General features: G+C 34.8%; 1 protein-coding gene across 1 annotated transcript in view; it reads right to left on the reverse strand.

Moving 5' to 3' along the window:
• Positions 1–596: 596 nt before the first annotated feature.
• LOC127933542 (kelch-like protein 29) overlaps positions 597–25,085 on the reverse strand; it is a 112,230-nt gene continuing 87,741 nt past the window's right edge. Inside the window, exons 12-14 of the mRNA XM_052530585.1 lie at positions 17,237–17,430; positions 7,484–7,628; positions 597–3,454 (exon numbers count right to left, since the gene is read on the reverse strand). Coding sequence (XP_052386545.1) covers positions 3,271–3,454; positions 7,484–7,628; positions 17,237–17,430 — 523 coding nt within the window. The 3' untranslated portion in view covers positions 597–3,270. The remainder of the gene's footprint in view (positions 3,455–7,483; positions 7,629–17,236; positions 17,431–25,085) is intronic.

Below are 25,085 nucleotides of genomic sequence, written 5' to 3' on the forward strand. Positions count from 1 at the left end.
GAGGGAGGCTGCTACAACAGCACAGAGGAAATGAACTGTTCCACATCAGTAAATATTGGAAGGGAGCATTTGGAGAATGCCAAAAGACGGCACAAAGCCAACGGTGCATTTTTATTCATGCCGTGTGACGGCTTAAGGGCATAAGCCAATATAATACATCTGCCATGATGATAAGACCGTCCTACATTATCATAATAATCAAAACTTATATTATTATCGGATAGACAGTGGAGGAGGAATTCACATTCACCTCTAATGTTCTGAAAGGTGCGTCATGCACCGGTGAAAGTCAGTCGCAATTTACTCTGCCAAAAATATTCAACGCGTTATAATCTGAATGCAATGTGAGTGATAAACACAGCCATGCAAAACTGCCAGCATGCTGGGGTGTTATGAACAGTTTACAGGGTGTTGCTTGGTGTGTATTATCTGAAATGAGTCCAGTGATATTTAGGTCTCTAGATATGGCCTTATTTATCATGCATCTGTGGGATTTATAGCTGGTTTATCTTCAAGCAGATGAAAATCACACTTAACACCACTGCTCAATTAAAAAAAATAAGTATTCCAAATAAACGAGAGACCAGTGATTCTTTCATTACGAATGTATTTTGCATACGTGTTACTGTCCTAATTAATGATGAAACATAATCATCAATTCAAACAATAACAGTACATACCATTTCTTTAACATTTTCTATATATACACATTTCGTCTAGAAACCGTTTGTTGACATGTAAAGATCCTAAAATAAACTTTAGTTAGTTTCGTGTACAGATAATAGTCCTCCCTGTTTCTTCACCGGTTGGTGGTTTGGCAATGCGGAGGAAATGAAGGCAAACACTTCCTGTTCTCCCTCCGAGTCTCAGATGGTTTGTGCTTTGGCTGCGTGCAAGAAAAGAGTGAAACGATCCAAAAAAAGACAAGAAAACCAAGCCACAAATGTCATTTCAGTCCAGTTCGAGACGCCCATGATCACAGGTCTTATGGTGGATGGAGACCCAAACCAAACGCCATCAATTCTTCACACATCTCACATAAATATACTCCTCTGTGTTTGATTCGGATCTTATAATAAACCTACCAGATGTCGAGTTAAACTTGTGCAGATGTGAGTTATAATCAGGCTCAGACAGAATCTGCCTCACAGTTGTTAATGTCAAGATCTGGATATTTTATCTATCACAAATTGATGTGATAGAGGCAGGTGGATGAAGGAGGGGACTTGTTTGAGGTGAATATATATATATCTTGCATTAGGTTTCATTGTCTTTCCCAGTTGCCTTTTGTTTTTTCTTGTTTTATGCATAAACCTCACTCAATGCATTTGGATTTTTGCTTAAAACAGGATTTAAAAACCTTCCAATTTCATGCTAACTTCCTAAAAAACACATTCTGTCCAAGCCTGATGATAACTGACCCCTCGCCTGTGTTGCCGTGTACTATATCATCAGACAAGCGCTCGCTCCTTTCTAATGCAAGTCTATAGAGGATCTGTCTGAATAACGATAAATGCATTTTTCAAATCTTTAAATAAACCTCGAGTAATAATTTAAACCTTCACCCTCATTCCCAAATTAACATGTAAGATGTCAGCCAGAATTGTCAAAAATAACTTAAATTTTTAGTATTTTTGGCTGGTTTAAAAGTAAAATCTAAAAGTATCTGAAAATCAACAAGATTAGTCTACTTGAGAAGCAACACTGCATCCGATATTGAATAAGACACGTTTTTTTTTTAGACTGATTTTTCCATTTGTTTTCAGCTTGTTTATACTTAAAACAAGTTAAAAATATGCAGGGGAAATGCACTTGTATTAAAGATTTAACCTCTAAAAACAAATCCTAATAACTTATGGATTGCTGATTCTCTAGTAAATGCATCTGGTTTCAAAGATGTTTAAAATATTTACATTTTAGATGTCTGTACCGGAAAACAAGTCCTTATTATTGTTATTCTTGCAGTGTACTATGGCTCCAATACAAATGCATGTTTTTTTAAATTTATTTAGACACTGCAAAAATTTTATTTATTTATCAAATTGATTATTTAATAGTATTTTTATCCTGTTTTCCAGTACAAACATTACATTTTTTTTTAAAGATACATTTACATGAGACTCAAAATGGCATAAGATATTAAGTCTTGTTTTCTGAAAGAAAGGACTCAAAATAAGTGCATTTTATAATGAAAATTGAAAAAAAAGAAAGAAAAACACTGTCAATGAGCTTGTTTTCGCTTTGAATTCTCCTTGTTTTAAGGATAAATTCACTTAATTGTTCAATTTTTCAGAAAACAAGACTCAACATCACGAGTCATTTTGCTGGCAATCTTGAATTAAATGTTTGGATAGTTGTACTGTAAAACAAGTAAAAATACTTAAGAATTGTTTTTGCAGTGCATGCCGTTTTATGTGCATATTGATTCAGATCATATAGTTTCTGCAGTGTAACTAGCTCTGTTCACTTACACTAATGTGATCAGCTGGGATTGTTTTTCTCTTTTCAGTGACTGCGAGAAGCATTGGCAGCCTCTGTTCACAGTCTCTGCCTTTTTTAATCACGTTACTGCGTAATTTATCAGTTTTGGGTCCAAAACGGCAGATAAAAGATCCTCTGTAATGTCACGCTTCATTCCAGCCCACATATGAATACCATCCAATCCATTTCTACACTTCCTGAGCACATTTTACTAACAATTGCACTGAGATCTGCAGGGACGTGCTTGTCTGAGTGAGCAACAGTAACTAAGGAGGCTGAGACTGATCGAACTGAGGTCACATGAGGTTTTAGTTCTTGTTCAACAACTTTGTCTCCTCTACAAAGTGCTCCAGAACGTAGATGATGAAATAATGATACGACTGAGTGAACCATCATCACATGGATTACTGAAACCAGACAGTGTGATTTTACATTATTGCTCAAAGAAAGAGGAATGAAAGTTATGCAAACATTAAAACGGTGGCAACGCAAAAAACAAGTGAACTCTGTTAGATAAAAAGGAATTATGTAAAAAAGTTCAATCCGAATGGCCACAGAGCATTAAGGCTAGAGCCACGACACACACACAAATTAAGGACAGCTCTGTCAGGTGCGCTATATTACACGAAGGCTTGTTTGCGCCCGACAGAAAAGATTCGCTTCTACATTCCGAGACGGTGTCAGAAAGTGAGCAAGGCTTCGGTCTCAGCAATGCTAATCCTGGCCGTGTTGTGAAAGTGGGTGTCCGGTGTGCAGGAGACGGTGGAGTCGTGTTCGCCTGTGTCAGCGTCAGCCGCTCTGAATGTACTTCTTAATAACCACGCAGCCGTGTCTGAAGAGCGGGCAGGGCATGCTCTGCTGCAGCGTCCACACGTTTGTACAGGGGTCAAAGGCCTCCATGGTTCCCAGCGCCGGACCCTCGCTGCTCACGATGCCACCGGTCACGTAGATCTTCCCATCCAGGACCACCGCACTGGAAAAAAGACGTTATTTCGGAACAAGATTACTTCCTTTTTTTTTTACCACTGATTTTCATTTTTTGAAAAAAAAAAAAAAACACATACAGTATTGTTCAAAATAATAGCAGTACAATGTGACTAACCAGAATAATCAAGGTTTTTAGTATATTTTTTATTGCTACGTGGCAAACAAGTTACCAGTAGGTTCAGTAGATTGTCAGAAAACAAACAAGACCCAGCATTCATGATATGCACGCTCTTAAGGCTGTGCAATTGGGCAATTAGTTGAAAGGGGTGTGTTCAAAAAAATAGCAGTGTCTACCTTTGACTGTACAAACTCAAAACTATTTTGTACAAACATTTTTTTTTTCTGGGATTTAGCAATCCTGTGAATCACTAAACTAATATTTAGTTGTATGACCACAGTTTTTTAAAACTGCTTGACATCTGTGTGGCATGGAGTCAACCAACTTGTGGCACCTCTCAGCTGTTATTCCACTCCATGATTCTTTAACAACATTCCACAATTCATTCACATTTCTTGGTTTTGCTTCAGAAACAGCATTTTTGATATCACCCCACAAGTTCTCAATTGGATTAAGGTCTGGAGATTGGGCTGGCCACTCCATAACATTAATTTTGTTGGTTTGGAACCAAGACTTTGCCCGTTTACTAGTGTGTTTTGGGTCATTGTCTTGTTGAAACAACCATTTCAAGGGCATGTCCTCTTCAGTATAGGGCAACATGACCTCTTCAAGTATTTTAACATATGCAAACTGATCCATGATCCCTGGTATGCGATAAATAGGCCCAACACCATAGTAGGAGAAACATGCCCATATCATGATGCTTGCACCTCCATGCTTCACTGTCTTCACTGTGTACTGTGGCTTGAATTCAGAGTTTGGGGGTCGTCTCACAAACTGCCTGTGGCCCTTGGACCCAAAAAGAACAATTTTACTCTCATCAGTCCACAAAATGTTCCTCCATTTCTCTTTAGGCCAGTTGATGTGTTCTTTGGCAAATTGTAACCTCTTCTGCACATGCCTTTTTTTTAACAGAGGGACTTTGCGGGGGATTCTTGAAAATAGATTAGCTTCACACAGATGTCTTCTAACTGTCACAGTACTTACAGGTAACTCCAGACTGTCTTTGATCATCCTGGAGGTGATCATTGGCTGAGCCTTTGCCATTCTGGTTATTCTTCTATCCATTTTGATGGTTGTCTTCCGTTTTCTTCCACGTCTCTCTGGTTTTGCTCTCCATTTTAAGGCATTGGAGATCATTTTAGCTGAACAGCCTATCATTTTTTGCACCTCTTTATAGGTTTTCCCCTCTCTAATCAACTTTTTAATCAAAGTACGCTGTTTTTCTGAACAATGTCGTGAACGACCCATTTTCCTCAGCTTTCAAATGCATGTTCAACAAGTGTTGGCTTCATCCTTAAATAGGGGCCACCTGATTCACACCTGTTTCTTCACAAAATTGATGACCTCAGTGATTGAATGCCACACTGGTATTTTTTTGAACACACCCCTTTCAACTAATTCAACTAATTGCCCAATTGCACAGCCTTAAGAGCGTGCATATCATGAATGCTGGGTCTCATTTGTTTTCTGAGAATCTACTGAACCTACTGGTAACTTGTTTGCCACGTAGCAATAAAAAAATATACGAAAAACCTTGATTATTCTGGTTAGTCACATTGTACTGCTATTATTTTGAACAAAACTGTACCACCTAGAACCTATAATAATGTGAAATAAAATACCACTACAACATACTGCTACTAATAATAATAAAAACAAAAAAGAAAGATTATTAAACTAAACTTTTTTTAAATAAAAATGCTAATAATAATAAAGAGATTAAATATATAATATAAAAACAATAAGAGGTTATCAGACAACCCTGAGCCTATTATTAATTGTTATTATTAAAAACAAACAAAGATAAAACGGCAGAAAAAAATATAACAATAACTAAAACAAATAAAAGTGATAACAAAATTAATAATAATAATATATATATATATATATATATATATATATATATATTAGAAAAAACAATAACAACAAATATACAGTGGCACAGTAAACCAGTGATTTTATTCTTAACTAAAATTAAATCAATACATTTTTTTACTTGAAATAAAATAAACATTAACATTAAACATTAACTAAAAAAAACTTTAAATTATTTTATTTCAGCTTTTCATTTACATTAACTGAAAGTAATAAAATACTAAAAATGAATAAACTAAAACGAATGAATAAAAAATGATAAAAATTACAGACATATAAAAATGAAAATTTATTAAAAAAACAACAAAACTACTAAAACTTTAAAGTGAGAAATAATAATTTTTTTAAATTATATTCAAAAATATAACATATTATCAATAAGAAACTGTCTACACCTAAGTAGATTTCATACACTATAAGCTAACCCAAAACTGCTATATCTTCTAAAGCTGAGGGCTTTAAGTCTTGGCCTGCCATTCTCCTCTTAATGCAAAACCTTGTTCGCTGGTTCAGTTTCTGATTGGACCGAACACAGTGCTAAAATACTTTGGCAATGTTGGAGTTGTGAATTGGCACCAGACTGTGTAATCCTCTCAGATTCTCGGCCCTAGTTATTCGAGAACAAATTTCTGGATTTTGAACCACATATACTGTACATAAGTGTGATGATAAAGATTATGTTCCCATTTGCCATCTTACATAAAGGCTCGGTATTGTAAAACTGTCTAACTGATGGATGAGACGAATCATCTACCTCCTAATCTTCTCTTTGGGCCGTATTCATTTCAAGCCCTTGACAGGCTTCAAAATGTTAATGCAGAAACTCATGCGAGTATGACTGTAACTGACGTGTCGTTTCGGGAAAACATATTTGTATCACAAATACACAGTGGAAGCATAAAAGGTGTCTGTGTGTGTTTTGGGAGGACCTGATGCTCTAGTGATTGTTTGGCAGCTCATTCATGCTTCATCTGCTGCTGAGCTAATTGCTGCCTCTGCTGCGAATACCAATCAGCGTTGAAAGCAAATCGGGCCCAAAGCACGACCCTGGGGGACACCGAATAAAATCTAAAGAGTGAGCAGGGGAGGCTTTGTGCAAACTGGAACACATCGCTTTGACAATGTGCTTTTCCCAGCTTGATCCATCTGCATTCACTTGATGATGGTTGTTAATGCTCATTATGTTCATTAACATTACGTAATGGTAGCAGTTATGGGGCGAGAATTGTATTTTTTTGGGTTATTTGAAAACGACTGCAACACATTTACATGCATTTCTCACTAAATTAATAAGGACAATAACAATAAAGATTACTTTGTCAAAGCACTAAAAACTAAAAAACAAATGCATTTTAGACAGCTGGAGTGGAAGCCTGTGGTGTACTATATATATATATATATATATATATATATATATATATATATATATATATATATATATATATATATATATATATATATATATATAAGCTTTAAGTACGTTTTTTGACTAACTAAAGCATCTAAAAGTGTCTAATCTTGACTATAAATACTTGATTTGAAGAATATGTAAGTGTTCACATGAAGTAGCCTCAACAAGACACATGATTTGAGGTATAATTCATGTCTGTAATGCAATATAAACTGAGTAACTATATATTTTCCAGTTTATGGGACCTTTTGAGTCGTAATTGGTGAGAAATGATGAAACTATGTGTGCTTTAAATCACATGACTTGGTGAGTTTGATACAAGCTCCGAACCAGTGATTTGAACGCAAAAGTTTCATAAATTTTTCAAAGCTTCAATTAAGCAATGTTTCACTCTATTAGCATTTTGGATTTAGTGTACAAATTCAAATTCTCAAAACAGAGTGGTATTACTTAGGAAGTAATACTACTGATGCACCAGTACAGCAAACCTATACTCCTATATATATATAGCTGTATTTATACAATCATGAACGGTTTAAGTAGTCACGACTAACTAGCTTTCTGACAGCTCTTCTTCTTCTTCTTCCATAGCCTAATGCTGGTCTTACCTGCAGAACTGTCTGGAGTGGTTCATGTTGGGTCCTGCTTTGATGTTTCCCTTGTCGGGGTCGTATATGGTGGTGGCTCTGGCATACGCTCCTCCGAGGATGAAGATATATCCATTCAGAGTCACCGCAGGGGCGTATTTGTTATCTGAACAATGGGAGAATAAAACACAAGTCACCAATTTTGTGAGTTGGAAGTCAAAACACAATGTAAAAACACAATAAAACCAGTCCATAAGTGAATGAATTGCATTTTGGATTGCAATCTTGCAATCAGGAATGGCGGCACAGATGAATCATTCAGAGTAAGACCAGGAAGACGTATTAAAGTACATTAGGTCAATTGGCTTCATGCTGACTTCAGATAAATGTCTTGTTAAAGCATCACACCTCATCTTATAAACAAGATAACAAACCCCATTTTACAGCAGAGATGTAAACAGTAAGCATATTACGTTTCATTTATTGAGAAAGCCAAGCAACAGCTTATTAATTTCAACAATATATGAGTCTAACAGTAACAGCTGAGGTCATTCTGTTGACTGTCCAATTGTAAATCAATAGCCCTGTTCCAGCACATTATGTTGGCATGAATGTGGTTAACTTCTTTGATTTGAGTAATCAAGCAGGGGAAAACACATAAATAATTGATGAGTGGCAAATAATTGAATTGAATTCGCATTCAACCCAGCAGCTGTGACTTCAACCTCAGCCGCTGAAGAGAGACGGGAGAACATTGAGCTAATTAAATCTTGAGCCTTTTCAGATTTGGAGTGAGACCTCCTGGGAAGAACAGATATTACAAATAATGTAAAAAACTAAGGAAGAGGAGGAAAGATGAATAAATAATGGTCAGAAATAGAAGCGTGCATGCTGTCCATGTGCAATGGGCAATACTGAACACCAAACAAGATAAATATTTGATCTCACTTAATCTATCAAAGTTAAGCGATGCTCTAATCACAAGATAAATACAAGATCACCACCACAGTCCATTGGTACTGAGACATATTTAAGAACTGAGACATATTTCACCACACAATAAATTAATTAATAAAACAATTATATATATATATTGATTCATTTATTGTTTATATTTATGTATATGTTTGATTTTGTGTGTGGCTTCAATCTGTATTACAATAAATGAATAAATAATCTTTATTTAATCTTTAATTATAAATATTTAATAATGCATTATTGTGATGCAAAAATTTCTAAATTATGCAATACAAGCAAAACCATAGAAATAAATATTATTTAAATTATAATTTTTGTACTATTTAAAACAATGACATTTAAATAAAATTTAACAATATTTACATTATCTGCATAAAAAAACTCATTGTAATGCAAAAAGAGAGAAATAGAAACATTTTTATTTAAATGTAAATATAAACAAAATATATTAATTGAATTAAATAACATTTTCATTATTGTAATGATATATACACACACACACACACACACATTATAGCAAGCACTTTTTTTTTCTGAAATGAATCACGATTAATCGCACCTAACATTAAAGTTTTTAAATATACTTCTATATTGCAATAATTTCACATCCAATCTTAAGAAACAATATAAAGTTTAATGGCATCTTTTTGACTGAAGGCAAGTATTTCTTAGTATTCTATACCAAATTATTTCCGTTTTAATAGAACTACAAACAAAAATGAATGCGATTTTTAATATTGTAATGCACAAAATATGATTTATTATTTACATAATTTCTGTATTATTTAAATTAATTTCCTGGGTTTATTGCGGTTTAGTTGACAGTGTTTGTGGTCTGTAAGTAAATAACCACTGGAGATAGTTTAGACTCTTCCCTTAGAACAAACAAACAACAACAACAACAAAACAATTAAAAACAGTGAAATGTGACCTAGTTGTTTTCACCTTCTGCCTCTCTGGAGTTGTTTTCTGAACTTTCTTTGCAGTGTTTCTCGAGGGAATCTCCGTCTGGCATCAGTTCTCTGCTTGACCGCACATGTTTGAGGATGATTTGGAGTGAATCTGAAGTGTCAATCATCCTCACTCATGTGGCACAACTACTAAACGGGGCTCTTGAAGGAATATCGCACACAAACAGCAGTGGTGCTTTTAGTTAAAGTTTCACACTTCCATAAATGTGGCTATAACACCAAAGCCCTTCGTCTCCCCGATGCGTTCCATGTCTACGGGCGGCTCTTCTCCACGGCCGCTTTATTTACATGTTAAACACAGAACACAATACAGTACAGCAGGAGCCCGAGCCTGTCCCACTGCGTTTCTGGCCTGTCAAACACAGTCAGTGTGCCAGCGGGAGGAAGGTGTTGTCATTCACAGACGCTTGACAATACTGTTCCCTGCCGATAAGACGGACAGAGATGAATAACTGCGAAAGGGAACATTAGGAAGATCACTGACAATTCTCTTACTGCTGACTGACCCAATCAAACTACTCCACGGCAGATCTTATCGTTTTTCAGTGCTCAATGTGTCACCAACAATGCAATAAATACTATACTGAACAAGAATTTAGGTCTGATTTTTCTGGTTAAAATATCTAAAAAGGATGGTCAGAAGCAACACTTGCATTCATGCTTAAGACTTGCATCTTTACCACAAGAGAATTCGCGCATTTCTTAAATTTTGAAGTATACTGTAAAAGTTTAAAACAAGCGTTTTAAAAATCTGCAAGTGCAAAAGACAAAATACTCTTATATTGCAATGCAATCTACAAAAATGTACTATTACGTGCAACGTTGCTTCTCAACTAAATTGATCTTGTTGCAACATTAGTTTGTTTTTTGACACTTTAACTGGATAAAAAGTACACACACACACAAAAAAAGACCAATTAAAGACTCTTTTAAGTAGTTATTTTTGCAGTGCACAGGAGAATTTTATCAGTCATTGTGTATTTCAGGCAAATGTTAATGCACTTAAATTTTGTAAATACTTTAATGCATTTATTTGAACAAAAACACTGTGAAAAGAGTAATATTTTTTAAAACTTATTAGCACTTGTTTAGCATCATTACTTCAGTCTTCAGTATCAAACGATCCTTCGGAAATCATTCTAATATGCTGAATATTTCGTAATTTTATCAACGATGAAAACGGTTTCATACTTTTGTGGAAACTGTGATTATTTGATACAGTTCAAAACAATATTGAAATACACATTGTTTCATTATAAATGTCTTTACTGTCACCTTTCATTACTTTAATGAGTCCTTCCTGAATAAAAGCATTAAATCAATCACATAAACCTAAACCGTGATCGGTTTTTATTGGGTTTGAGCCTGCAACCTTTACCTCCCCACATCTTTCAGCCGTTAGTCTCCACTGACCTACACTGCAATTACACGGCCATTTTATTATGCTACAGTCATTTTAGTTCCTCTACCACTGTTGACCGTTTCCATGGCTTTATCGATCGTGTCTGAAGTCAAATAACAAGACAATGAAGACTGAGGTGCTTTGTATTTGAGCCTTTGCTGGTTCTTACACAAACACGGCTGCAATAAACATATGATCCCTGGGCCACAATGTCCACAGCGACATCAGAATCAATAAGCGCCTCACGGTCCAGAGCAACATCGAAATCAATAAGCGCTCGAGCTGAGATGACGTTACCGGCTGAAACCCTCAAGAGTTCATTATCCACCAGCAACACTTGACATCACCAATGACCTTTCCAGATCGCACACAATAATCCAAATATCATGTCACATGCAGCTGGCCTTTGGAGATGATGTCCGCCGGCGTCTCTGAGCTTTGAGTCACCGGCTCTAAACGCTCATCATCTACTTGGCTGTTCGACCATGTGTGTGAGTGGATGTTTGCGTCATATCTCACTCTCGCTGCAATGAACGGCATAACTGCTAGGGCTGTGCAAAAAATCGAATGGGATTTTCATGCGCATCTCATCAATAAAGACGCTCCTGTAATTAGAAGTGCGTCTCCAGCATGTGCGTTTAGATCAGGGTTGCCAGGTTTTCACAACAAATCCTGCCCAGTTGCTTCTCAAACCTAGCCCAAGCATGTTTCCAGGAGGTTCCCCGATATAAATTGCTTCCCGGGATTAAAATATATGTTAAGAAACCAAAACTAGATCCTAGTGTACTGGCAAATTATAGACCTATTTCAAATCTTCCATTTATGTCTAAAATTTTAGAAAAAGTTGTGTCTGCTCAATTGAGCACCTTCCTGCATAAAAATGATCTGTATGAAGAATTTCAGTCAGGTTTTAGGCCCCACCATAGCACAGAAACTGCACTTGTTAAAATTAAAATTGACCTGCTCCTTGCGTCAGACCAAGGCTGCATCTCATTTCTAGTCTTACTTGATCTTAGTGCTGCGTTCGACACCATAGATCATGACATACTCATAGATCAATTACAAAAGTATTAGGTATTCAAGGGCAGGCTCTAAGATGGTTTAGATCCTACCTGTCCGATCGCTACCATTTTGTTTATTTAAATGGGGAGTCATCTAATTTATCATCAGTAAAATATGGAGTGCCACTAGGATCCGTCCTAGGTCCCCTTCTATTTTCAATATACATGTTGCCCCTGGGTAATATTATTAGAAAATACGGAATTAGCTTCCACTGTTATGCTTATGATACTCAGCTATATATCTCAACTAGACCAGATGAAACTTCCCAATTATCTAAGCTAACAGAGTGTGTTAAAAATGTAAAAGATTGAATGACAAATAATTTTCTCCAATTTAATTCGGATAAGACAGAGATACTAATTATTACAATTTTACAGTCTCTGCACTGGTTACCTATTAAGTTCCGTATCAGTTACAAATTATCATTACTTACCTATAAGGCCCTAAATGATTTAGCTCCTGCGTACCTAACTAGCCTTCTACCACGTTACAACCCATCACGCACCCTAAGGTCACAAAACGCTGGACTTTTGGTCGTTCCTAGGATAGCAAAGTCCACTAAAGGAGGTAGAGCTTTTTCACATTTGGCTCCAAAACTCTGGAATAGCCTTCCTGATAATGTTCGGGGTTCAGACACACTCTCTCTGTTTAAATCTAGATTAAAAACACATCTCTTTCGCCAAGCATTCAAATAATGTATCTTTTTAATTGTGAGTGTAGTTGCATCTGATCAAAGGTGCATTTTTATTCATTAGCTTGGGTTAAACTAATTTTACTTTGTTGGATCAGCAGCTATGCTAATGATGTCTGTATTTTGTTTCTATGTTTTGCCACGGGATTTACATCCCGTGGTAACTAGGATTTACACAAGCTCCAGTCCGGATCCAGAACACCTGAGAAGAGATGATGCTGACCCTCAGAGGACCTCAGATGATGCTAACCCTGAATGAACAAACAGAACTAACAATTACTGCTAAATGTGTGACTGAATCATATAATAACTTAATTAATAATATTGATAGTTCATCATCTAGCTGACTACGTCTTGTATTATTATTATTATTTTTTCTAAAATCCTGTCAAATGTGCACAAACTACTAGCTACTAATAAATATTGTAGAAACATAATTTTCTGTAAAGTTGCTTTATAACGATTTGTTTTCTAAAAAGCGCTATACAAATAAACTTGAATTGAAAATTGAATTGAATATGTTTTTTGGCAGGGTTGCCTTGGTAAAATTCACATTTTAGGGGCTAAATATTACGTTATTGGTATTGTCACTTCGACTTGCGGACATGAAAAACAACAACGCAGACTTGGCAACACTGGTTGGCCTTTACCGTATTTTCCGGACTATAAGTCACACTTTTTTTCATAGTTTGGCTGGTCCTGCGACTTATAGTCAGGTGCGACTTATTTATCTAAATTAATTTGACATGAACCGAGAGAAATAAACCAAGAGAAATAAACCAAAACCATCTATAAGTCGCATTTATTTAGAACCAAGAGAAAATATTACCGTCTCCAGCCACAAGAGGGTGCTCTATGTCTTCAATTTAGACTACAGGAGCATTGAGCAGCATAGAGCGCCCTCTTGTGGCTGCAGACGGAAATTTTTTCTCTTGGTTCTAAATAAATGCGACTTATAGTCCGAAAAATACGGTACTACACAGAGCCGTAATTCACTGACAATCTACACTAAATCGATTTAAAAATCTCAGGCGACCCTTTGTTAATTTTGTGTTAGTTGTCGGTAGACTATGGCTTTGTAAAGTAAATGCCGCTCCACCTGAACCAGTGTTGCCAAGTCTGCGGTTGGTTTTCATGTCTGTGGATTGAAGCGACCTCAATACCAATAACGTTATATTTAGCCCCTAAAATGCGAATTTTACCAAGGCAACCCTTCCAAAAAACGTATATTTTAACCCCCGGAAGCAATTTTTATTGGGGAACCTCCTGGAAACGCCCTTTGGCTAGTTTTGGACTAGTTTTGAGAAGCAACTGGCTAGGATTTGTTGTGAAAATCTGGCAACCCTGATCTGAACGCATGTGCTGGAGATATACTACTAATTACAGGATGCGCATGAAAATCATATACGATTTTTTTGCACAGCCATAATAACCGCGCTCACATTTCTGATGCATTATCTGATGCTTTTGAAGGAGTTTGATGTGACGCGTCAGACCTAATTCACGTTCAGTTACGTACATCAACAACTGGCTGGAGGAAGAGCTTGTTCCACAAAGATGACAGCTCTGTCATTATTTACTCACTCTCGTGTCGTTCTGAACCTGGACGCTGTTATTACTCCTGTGGAACTAGAATGAAGAATCTTCACACAGATCATAGTGACATCTTTCCAGCTCAGAAAAGAGCAAGAAAACAAGAAGAAACACAATAAAAGTAGTCCATAGGACTCATGCGCTACAAAAAAACTCACTGACAAGGAGAAACAAGGAGGAAAATCATCAGGAAATAACACCTTGTTTGTTTTGATATTTCAGTACCTTGGCAATAATCAGGAATAAAATATGTTTTTTTTTGTTCTACATTTAATTTTTATTTCAGTTAGAGTTTATTGTATTTCAATTTCTTATAAATTGTTTTTTTATTTATGATTTTAGTTTTAGAAATTTTGTCATGTGCTTTTGTTATTATTATTATTTTTTGTGTTTTAGTTTCTTTTAAATATATCTAGTTTTTGTAATTTTTTTATTTTTTTATTTCAGTTTTACCTTTTAGTTATTTTAGTAACTTGGAAATTCCCTGATAAAAAAATAAGATTTTACCATTTAATTTAATGTAGTTAAAGTTCATTTTATTTAAATTAACACACACACACACAATATTTTTTTGGATTTTAGTTTTAGTCAACTATAGTAAACCTGAGAAAAAAAACTCAGAAATATGACAATCCAATGAAGTGTATGCTTCAAATTACAACGTATATTTGGATCTGTTCCTCACAACACACATCATATCATATTTTAAGAGGACATAAATTACATGGACAGCTTCATAATAATTTAATGGTGTATTTTCTACAATCCACAAAAGAAGCTCGGACATTTTGCTTGTGTTTCACAACACTTCTGAGACATCATTATTTCTAAAGAATTTCTTATGTACTTATACATTTTTTGTTGTTGTTTTTTTAACTCTTTCCTTTGCTTTTACCCTTGTGGTGCTGTTAAATCATTGTGACTTTTTTTTTTTTTTACTTCACTGGAATAGTACAAAACTAATTAAATATTTCAGATATCAATCTCAAATTTGGAACATGATTTGTTAAGATTTAATTTTCTCAGTTTTAGAGTAAAACGTTTTAAAATATATATTTTCCATATACAATTAAAAAAATAGTATTTTTGTGCATTTTTTTAAACTAAGTATTTTCTTTTCAAAAATCAAAAATTCTAATTATTAAACAAAAAATATTATAAACTATTTTCAGAGATTGCAAAATGCTCTGAAACGTACAACAGATCCATGTTTTGATTTTGAACATGCAATGCTCACAGTAATTAAATGAAATCACGGCCTTTTGGCATTTAATACATCTAAGCCATAGATGCTGCACAAGATGAATTCTAGAGGAAAAGCATTAAGTGTAAAGACTTTGAGTCATCTGTAAATGTGAATGATGGTCTTGTCTAGTAGCAGAGAGGATAATTAGTGAGAAACTGTTGAAGGCATGCAAACACGAGAAACTCGTTACTAGCTAAGGTTGAGTTTTTATTATGCGTGCACTTAATGTTAGCAGAAACCGTTTACAGTGAAGCTCTGTTCACACTGACGACTGCTGGAGGACGCTGCAAATCTCATTAAAAACAAACTAATTCTGGTCAATTTGTTGCTGCAAAACGCCACTGCTTTGCTAAAGAACACACGCGCCAATTAGCTGGCCCAAAAATACTCTTTTAGAGATTTCAGACTAACCCCATTCAAGCAGATACAAGCTCATGCATCACCGAGATGAATATGAACTGATTCGCTTTAAAGTTCCTCGTTTATTCATGCATGCCACACAAATATAACAAGACATTTATAAATCTTGCTGACTTACACTGGAGTTTGCAAATACAAAAGTGTGTTTAAAGAACAGCAATAAACAGATAATGATTTATCATCTTTCCTATCTATTGTCTTTCCTATGCTTTTTTTCTCATTTTGAAATCTCTTTGCTTTACAGTATTAATTGTAGATTAATTGTAGATTCTCATTCAGAAACATGGGGGAGATCAAATAACAACCAATAAAAATAACCATAATTCATCAAAAGAAGACCAATAAGCAATCACTTCGCATAAATGCATGATATTAACTAACTGCACTTTTACTAAGATTAATAAATGCTTTAGAAGCATTTTTCACTTTTATGTAATGTTAACTAATTATTGTAGTGTGCCTGTATATTTTAAACGTCAGACGTGTCTGTGAGAAAGGCTTGCAGCAGTCAGGGATATCCAAAATAACTTCTTCTGCTGACTAAAACTGGCAGATGAAGCTGGTTTCAGGGCGGTTTGAGTGTGGCTGTGTGTCCTTGTTCAAATCCACACTTATTTCTGCACTAATGGGGAAACGCTTGCTTTTCCAGCGGTAATGAAACGCCCGAGTCCTGCTCTCGCTGTGTGTCCCTCAGGGCTGCTTTCGCCTCTGAGACACAGGTTCCTTCTCCCTTGAGCGTCCCTCCACCCACAAGCTGAAGATCTCTGGCGTGTGTCAAAATGCCAAATACTAATGAGGTCAAATACTAGTGAAATCCCATGAAGTTATAGTTTCTCAGTTTCAGAACTGTCTAATGCAAAACTTTAGGCATACAATGCATCTGATGGGGGGCCTGAAATTATCCATGCATCCATGCAAGAGTTGTAAAATATATTTCCATACATTTACAGTATATTATTGCACTAGCGTGCGAAAGCTTGGCTTGGAATGCTTTTTGCATTTATTTGAGTAAAAACACAGTAAACACAGTAATACTGTGACATAAAAATTACCGTTTTCTATGTAAATACATTTTAAATTTGTAATTTATTTCTGTGATCAAAGTTGAATTTTCAGCATCATTACTCCACTCAATGTTTAAAACTAAAACAGTTGTGCTGCTTCACAACTGTGTAATTTTTTGCATTCTATTTTGAACAGTATTTGTTCAAAATAGGAATCTTTTGGCTTATTTACCGGCATATTTGATCAATTCAATGCATCCTTTCTGAATAAAAGTATTCATATAATACTTCATACTGACCTCAAAACTTTCGAGCAGTAGTGTATGTGACTGATAAGCTCTCATACCCAGAAGACAGCAGGTGAGGAGCAGAGTTTGCACTTCAGTAATTGTCCCGAGCGCTCTTACCGATCATTGGCGACTCAATAAAGCTCCAGGCGTTGGTTTGAGGCACATATGACTGAAGGACTCCAGCAGAGCGGCCGGCCTCGTTCACTCCCCCAAACACATAGATCTTCCCCCCACACACCGTCGCCGCCGCAGAATGGACAGGTTTGGGCAAAGGAGCCACCATCTCCCACTGGTTAGTGATGGTGTCGTACCTGGAGAGAAAATGAAACGCCATTCATCCTGGAGCAACAGACAGAGCTGAATTCAAAGTGCCTTTTTTAGAGAGAACATTGCTCTGTTTGATTCTGACTGCTCATGTGAAGGGTTAAACGTTTTGCAAACATCAAAACCCACTAACAGCACTTATTATGCCTTGGAAAAATGACTATTAAAGTCGGCCTAAATAAAAAAACCTGACGTGGATAAAAAAAAAAAAAAAGCAAATACAGCAAAACGTGTCTCCGTGTGGACAGGACCTAAGATTTGTTGCTTTTAAATAAAATAAAATAAAATAAAATAATAAAATAAAATAAAATAAAATAAAATAAAATAAAATAAAATAAAATAAAATAAAATAAAATAAAATAAAATAAAATAAAATAAAATAAAATAAAATAAAATAAAATAAATAAAATATTAAGTAATATTTAAATCATCAAATTTAAACAAATAATTATTACGAAATTTTTAAGAATAAATTGAATTATACATATAAAAAATATAGTTAATAAATATAATTTTTAAGTGTGTATAAATTTTAATTATTAAATAGTATTTATGTAACAATATTTAAATGATCAGATATAAATAAATAAACAAAATATATACGTCTATATCTTGCATTTTACAACACTATTTCAAAATATCATTAATATAATACTATTAAATATGTAATATAAAAATATTTTTCTATTATTAAACACAAAATAATAATTTTTAAATAAACGTTTTTCACAAAACAACACTCCTGCAATCATGCTTCTCAAAGTTTAAGTGTTGTGTGATCAGACGATGGAAATGGATGATGCTGAATGATTAAAATATCTATACAACCAACTTAAAAAACAAAAACCCAATCAGTTATATTAATTGCTTTAACAGAAGAACAGTCGTGAGGTTCTTGCATGAAATCCTCCGGCGCACCTGTCTGCTGCAGACATTAAGGTGAAAACACCCTGAAACACTCCTTTAATTTATGCATGATACTGTGCTGCGGGGTTTTGCTCGGGAGGTTTTTCCCAGAAGTGCTAATTTTTCCAGCAATCTTCCACAGCCAGTATCTGTTAAATGTGCAGTAGATAAGCCAGCCGTCTCCAAACACGTTTCTGCTCCTCCATTAAGACTCATAATGGTCTCAGTCAGCGAGTGCGACCGCGGCTCATTCCCTGCTCAATTTTCACCTTCTAACAGGCAATCTCCTGATGTCTCCCACAGGTCCTCCTCTAGAAATCAGAGCAGCATCTGAGCTGGATTCAGGGCTGCTCGGCTGCAGAGCCCACTTTAACACATCCACATCCAGCTGAAGAAATCAGCAGTGCAGGTGTGGAATCGATGCGTTTTGGGGGGGATTATTATAAGAAAATTAAGCAAATGTGTGTATAGCATACATATTGTAAAGTGTGTACATTATTGTGTAATATAGTATATTACATTATAAAATATTTTTAAACAACATTTCATAATATTAATACATTTTATACCTTTTTAATATTAAAGCATTATTATGTTATTATTTTAAAAATATTTTTTGGATTTTTTTATATACGCAAACACATTTTGGAATTTGAATGTGTATATTTTTTATATTTTTAAATTGCATTATTTAAGGATATTTAATAAGTAATATTTTTAACACACACACACACACACACACACACACACACTTTTATATTTGTACTGGAAAATAAGACAAAAATAATGAGTAAATATATTTTCCTATTAAGAAATTTTTTTAATCTATTTATTTATAAATAAAGTATAAACACAGATTATATATATATATATATATATATATATATATATATATATATATATATATATATATATATATATATATATATATATATTATACTATTTTATATTATATTATTTTATATTCTATAATTTATATTCTATTTATATTATTTTTATAATTATATATATATATATATATATATATATATATATATATATATATATATATATATATATATATATAATTATTATAAAAATAATATAAATATAAATATAATATAAATTATAAAATAGAATAAATATAATTATTTTTGTCAAATTTTCCAGTGCAAACTAAAAATTCTTTAAACACATTGTATAAACACACACACACACACACACACACACACACATATACATATATACATATATATATATATATATATATACAGTATTGTTCAAAATAATAGCAGTACAATGTGACTAACCAGAATAATCAAGGTTTTTCGTATATTTTTTTATTGCTACGTGGCAAACAAGTTACCAGTAGGTTCAGTAGATTCTCAGAAAACAAATGAGACCCAGCATTCATGATTTGCACGCTCTTAAGGCTGTGCAATTGGGCAATTAGTTGAATTAGTTGAAAGGGGTGTGTTCAAAAAAATAGCAGTGTGGCATTCAATCACTGAGGTCATCAATTTTGTGAAGAAACAGGTGTGAATCAGGTGGCCCCTATTTAAGGATGAAGCCAACACTTGTTGAACATGCATTTGAAAGCTGAGGAAAATGGGTCGTTCAAGACATTGTTCAGAAGAACAGCGTACTTTGATTAAAAAGTTGATTAGAGAGGGGAAAACCTATAAAGAGGTGCAAAAAATGATAGGCTGTTCAGCTAAAATGATCTCCAATGCCTTAAAATGGAGAGCAAAACCAGAGAGACGTGGAAGAAAACGGAAGACAACCATCAAAATGGATAGAAGAATAACCAGAATGGCAAAGGCTCAGCCAATGATCACCTCCAGGATGATCAAAGACAGTCTGGAGTTACCTGTAAGTACTGTGACAGTTAGAAGACGTCTGTGTGAAGCTAATCTATTTTCAAGAATCCCCCGCAAAGTCCCTCTGTTAAAAAAAAGGCATGTGCAGAAGAGGTTACAATTTGCCAAAGAACACATCAACTGGCCTAAAGAGAAATGGAGGAACATTTTGTGGACTGATGAGAGTAAAATTGTTCTTTTTGGGTCCAAGGGCCACAGGCAGTTTGTGAGACGACCCCCAAACTCTGAATTCAAGCCACAGTACACAGTGAAGACAGTGAAGCATGGAGGTGCAAGCATCATGATATGGACATGTTTCTCCTACTATGGTGTTGGGCCTATTTATCGCATACCAGGGATCATGGATCAGTTTGCATATGTTAAAATACTTGAAGAGGTCATGTTGCCCTATGCTGAAGAGGACATGCCCTTGAAATGGTTGTTTCAACAAGACAATGACCCAAAACACACTAGTAAACGGGCAAAGTCTTGGTTCCAAACCAACAAAATTAATGTTATGGAGTGGCCAGCCCAATCTCCAGACCTTAATCCAATTGAGAACTTGTGGGGTGATATCAAAAATGCTGTTTCTGAAGCAAAACCAAGAAATGTGAAATAATTGTGGAATGTTGTTAAAGAATCATGGAGTGGAATAACAGCTGAGAGGTGCCACAAGTTGGTTGACTCCATGCCACACAGATGTCAAGCAGTTTTAAAAAACTGTGGTCATAAAACTAAATATTAGTTTAGTGATTCACAGGATTGCTAAATCCCAGAAAAAAAAAATGTTTGTACAAAACAGTTTTGAGTTTGTACAGTCAAAGGTAGACACTGCTATTTTTTTGAACACATCCCTTTCAACTAATTGCCCAATTGCACAGCCTTAAGAGCGTGCATATCATGAATGCTGGGTCTTGTTTGTTTTCTGACAATCTACTGAACCTACTGGTAACTTGTTTGCCACGTAGCAATAAAAAATATACTAAAAACCTTGATTATTCTGGTTAGTCACATTGTACTGCTATTATTTTGAACAATACTGTATATATATATATATATATATATACAAATATATATATGTATTTTTTTTTTTTGATATTTGTATTGGAAAATTGCAAAAAAAAAAAAAAAAAAAAAGAGAATAAAGACGACAACTCTCCTCAACAAGACATGATTTGAGGTCATGTCTGCAGAACAAATCTTATCACTATCCTCAGAAATGAATAACATTAATAGTATTTGTGATGTATTAGTTGATGTTTTTCCCCACATAACAGAACTGAGTTCAAGCAGATGGCTGGTGAGCAGATACTGGTTCATTGTCAGCTCAGCGGCCGCAGGAAGACCATTAATTACACAGAAGGAGAGTGTTATCAGGCCACTTCTGCCTCTTCTTTAATGAGACTTTTACAGCGGCGTACAGGAAGGAACTAATTATACGAGGCAGAGACTCACTGGATGAAAGTGCGGTTATAAATAAAGACATCTGTGGAACAAATGAAAAATGATTATGGCTCACGTTCTCTCATATAAAAGGAGTCTGATACGAATTACAGCAATTAGCAAGGAACCACCTGCAGTCATGTGACTTTTCTAGCATATGTGGCTTTGATGTAGATTCTGCTTTAATTACTAGTATTGTTTTGTTTGATGAGAAATCCAAAACCTACATATACAATATCATTATCTCTCAGTTGTTTTTAAATAGCACACACACACACACACACACACACACACATATACATATATATATTTGTTTTTAAATTTAACTTAACATAAACAATAAACTCTCTTTCTGCAGGCCCTTTCATCAGTGCATTTTTTTATTTTTAAAAATACAGAAATAAACTAGCCTAAATATTTAAAATTAAATAAATTAAAATGAAAACCGACAAATATACAACTAAAAGCCAATTCAAAAACATTTATAAAGACAATAAATGTATTTGAATAACACAGATCACTAATATGCCTAATTATATTTAGTTAATATTAAGCTACATTGTTTTTATACTCATCATTATACCCCACTCACTCACTTTTAATCCAATTTAAATATTTATTTTAATCTATAATATGTATTTTTTTTAATCAAATATTTGTCTACAGTATCTATAAATAAACCAGTATTTTTATGCATTTATTTATTAGTTTGCTTTATTTTTTGTTTTGATTGAATTATTTACTTATTAATTTTAATCTACAATTGATTTATTTAAATAGTAATGCAAGTACACATCACAGCATTCAAACGTTTAAAATTTAGATTAATTTTTTTTTTTTTACTTTCATGTCAATTTTCAAAGTCAGTCTCGACAAGTTTTCTTTTTCCAGTTGTCTATATGTTACGGAAACCCAGGAGGCTGAGAAGAGACAGAACTGATCGTTCCCTCTCTGACTTGTCGCTAATTAGTATTTGCTGCTAAAAATATCACGCACGTTCATATTTCTTTTAACAGTGTCTATAAATGACTCAACTTAAACAAACAGGCTGATGTTACTCCCGCAGCGTTCGCAGTGCTTTAAACACGCTGTGAATTCTCTGCCGTGACAGATGAACAGACCGCCGTCTCACGAGAGCTGCGACATGAGACGCCTCGCATGCAAACAGATGGGAGGTAATGGACACTCGGTACTCAGGACGGTTAGATTTCACAGAAATATGTGCTGAAGTGGCGATCTTGTAGATACCAGTCAAGGATCAGCCAAAGCCGTGACGCTCACGAGGGCAGGTCTTGATCTAATGTTACTTGGGCCTTGCCTCTGCATCAACAACTTTAATAAGAACTCAAAGACCATGAAAGCCTCTTAGCCGAGCCACCAAGAGAACACAGAAATTAATGAAAGAGGTCGTGCTATGAAAAAATAATACAGTTTCCTAGTTCTTTTGAGATAAGAGAGATTAATCAACAATCTTTCAAATGCATTACAAAAACATATTTTCTTACTAGCTAAAAACAAAACATGACTTGAAACATGACTTTTATTTAAATAGTTATGAAAAAAAATGCATCTTTTTAAGCACCTTTTTGATCAAGTATACTTAAGCAAAGTTCAAGTATATTTTTAAGTATACTTTATGTAGCAAGTATACAAATATGAGTGTTCTAGTAATATATTTGTATATAAGTGTGCTGTTTAAATACTCCTTGGGAATAAATTGGCTCACTTTCTATTATATAAAACTATACTTTTAAGTATAACAGTAGCACACTTTGAGTACACAACTAGTTTACATCCATGTCTGTAGTTTGTACTGCAATTATACTAAACGTGTATACTGACAGTTTACTAATTAAATACTTTGTACACTTTGAAATATAGTCTTAGTAAACGACTGTTTTCCTATGCTCATAAGTTTTCTTTAAGTGAACTTAACATCATACTTTAAAGTATACTACTGCCCCTATTTAGGTTTTAATTTGTATATATTTTGTTAATGTGAATATCTGAACATACAAAACATTCAAAGAAAAAAACAGCAAGTTCCATAAAAAATAAATAACATTTTAAACAAAAAGCTGAAAAAAGACTATGAATTGGATTCAGAACGATAATCAAAAATGTAGATGGAGTCGATCAACACCCCAAAGCTTGACTGTAATTATTATCTCTTCATCGGTCCACATTTTATTCCATAACGTTACAGTTTTGATGCTGTTTTATGTCAGATGATGGTGTTAGATTATGTGTGCTAGTATCTTGTGTTTCTTTTTTCTTCTTCACTTGTGTTTTTTTTTTCCATTTTTGGAAAATCTGTACATGAGATGTGTTCCAACACAGATTCTGGGATTACATGTATAGCTCAAATATATTTAGTCTTTTTGTAAGTATAAGTCAAGTATATACTATGCAGGAGCTGGCAGTTAAACTGGGCGACAAACAAGGGACTCGTGAACAACTATCACAAAACATAAAAACAGTCATGTATCCTCCAGGAAATGACACACAGAATTAAGATTTAAGGGTATGTAAACTTATGCACAGTTTTTTTTTATTACTGCATGGTATGTCTTGTAAACATCTGATGTGAAATAGCTTATACAAGACAGTACTAGATAAAAAATAACATGCAGTTTTCACGATACCTCGATGAATGTGAAATCTAACTGTAGTGAAAGCACTATTGCAAGTTTGACTACATTAAGACGTGTAACGGTGATAAACTAGGACAACAAGGTTACAACAAACATTTCTTGAGCACTTCAATGAACAAGAGAGCCAAAAGACAGATGGCCTTTCCATTTGCTTTGGTAAAAGCAGGGCACCTTCAGCATAGAGTCGGTGAAGTCAAGGGACTCAAAACCTGTAGCACCACCATATGAACCAATAACACAAGGCTTTCTCAAGACAACTGGCTTTTGAAAAGATGTAGTTGGGCACATCCCTATCATCATTTGCCGGGTACTGAGGGCGGGTGACCTGAGGGGCGTCTGGCATCATTACTGGAGCAGATCGCCATCCATCCATCAGCGAGAGATGGGATTAGAGAGTCGCACACACACACATACACATGACCAGTCACAGACCTTTCTATATATAACCCATCCAGCTCTGGACCTGCTCCGGTGTCAAGGTTATGTCTGCTTTCTCTATGAGTCCTGCTCTGCTCGACTTTAAAGGCTGTATATCAGTGTCTTCCCATCTCCATCCATTAAGTCCGGTTTAAAATACACGGTCGACGCTGCTGTATAATCACTTTCCATTTGTAAATGGTCCAAAACACGAGACCCATCATAGGCGGAGCGTGTGTAAGGCTGGCCACGGGTGGGAAATTAACGGGAGCTTGGGACAAAATGCCTCGGCACAGTCAGTGTAACTAAATCAGATACGGCTGTCGCGAATAAAATGAAGATTGGAGCATTAAATTTAGATCGGTTCATGTTGCATCATAACAA

Source organism: Carassius gibelio, chromosome A17, assembly GCF_023724105.1.
Source record: "Carassius gibelio isolate Cgi1373 ecotype wild population from Czech Republic chromosome A17, carGib1.2-hapl.c, whole genome shotgun sequence".
Classification (NCBI taxonomy): Eukaryota; Metazoa; Chordata; class Actinopteri; order Cypriniformes; family Cyprinidae; genus Carassius; species Carassius gibelio.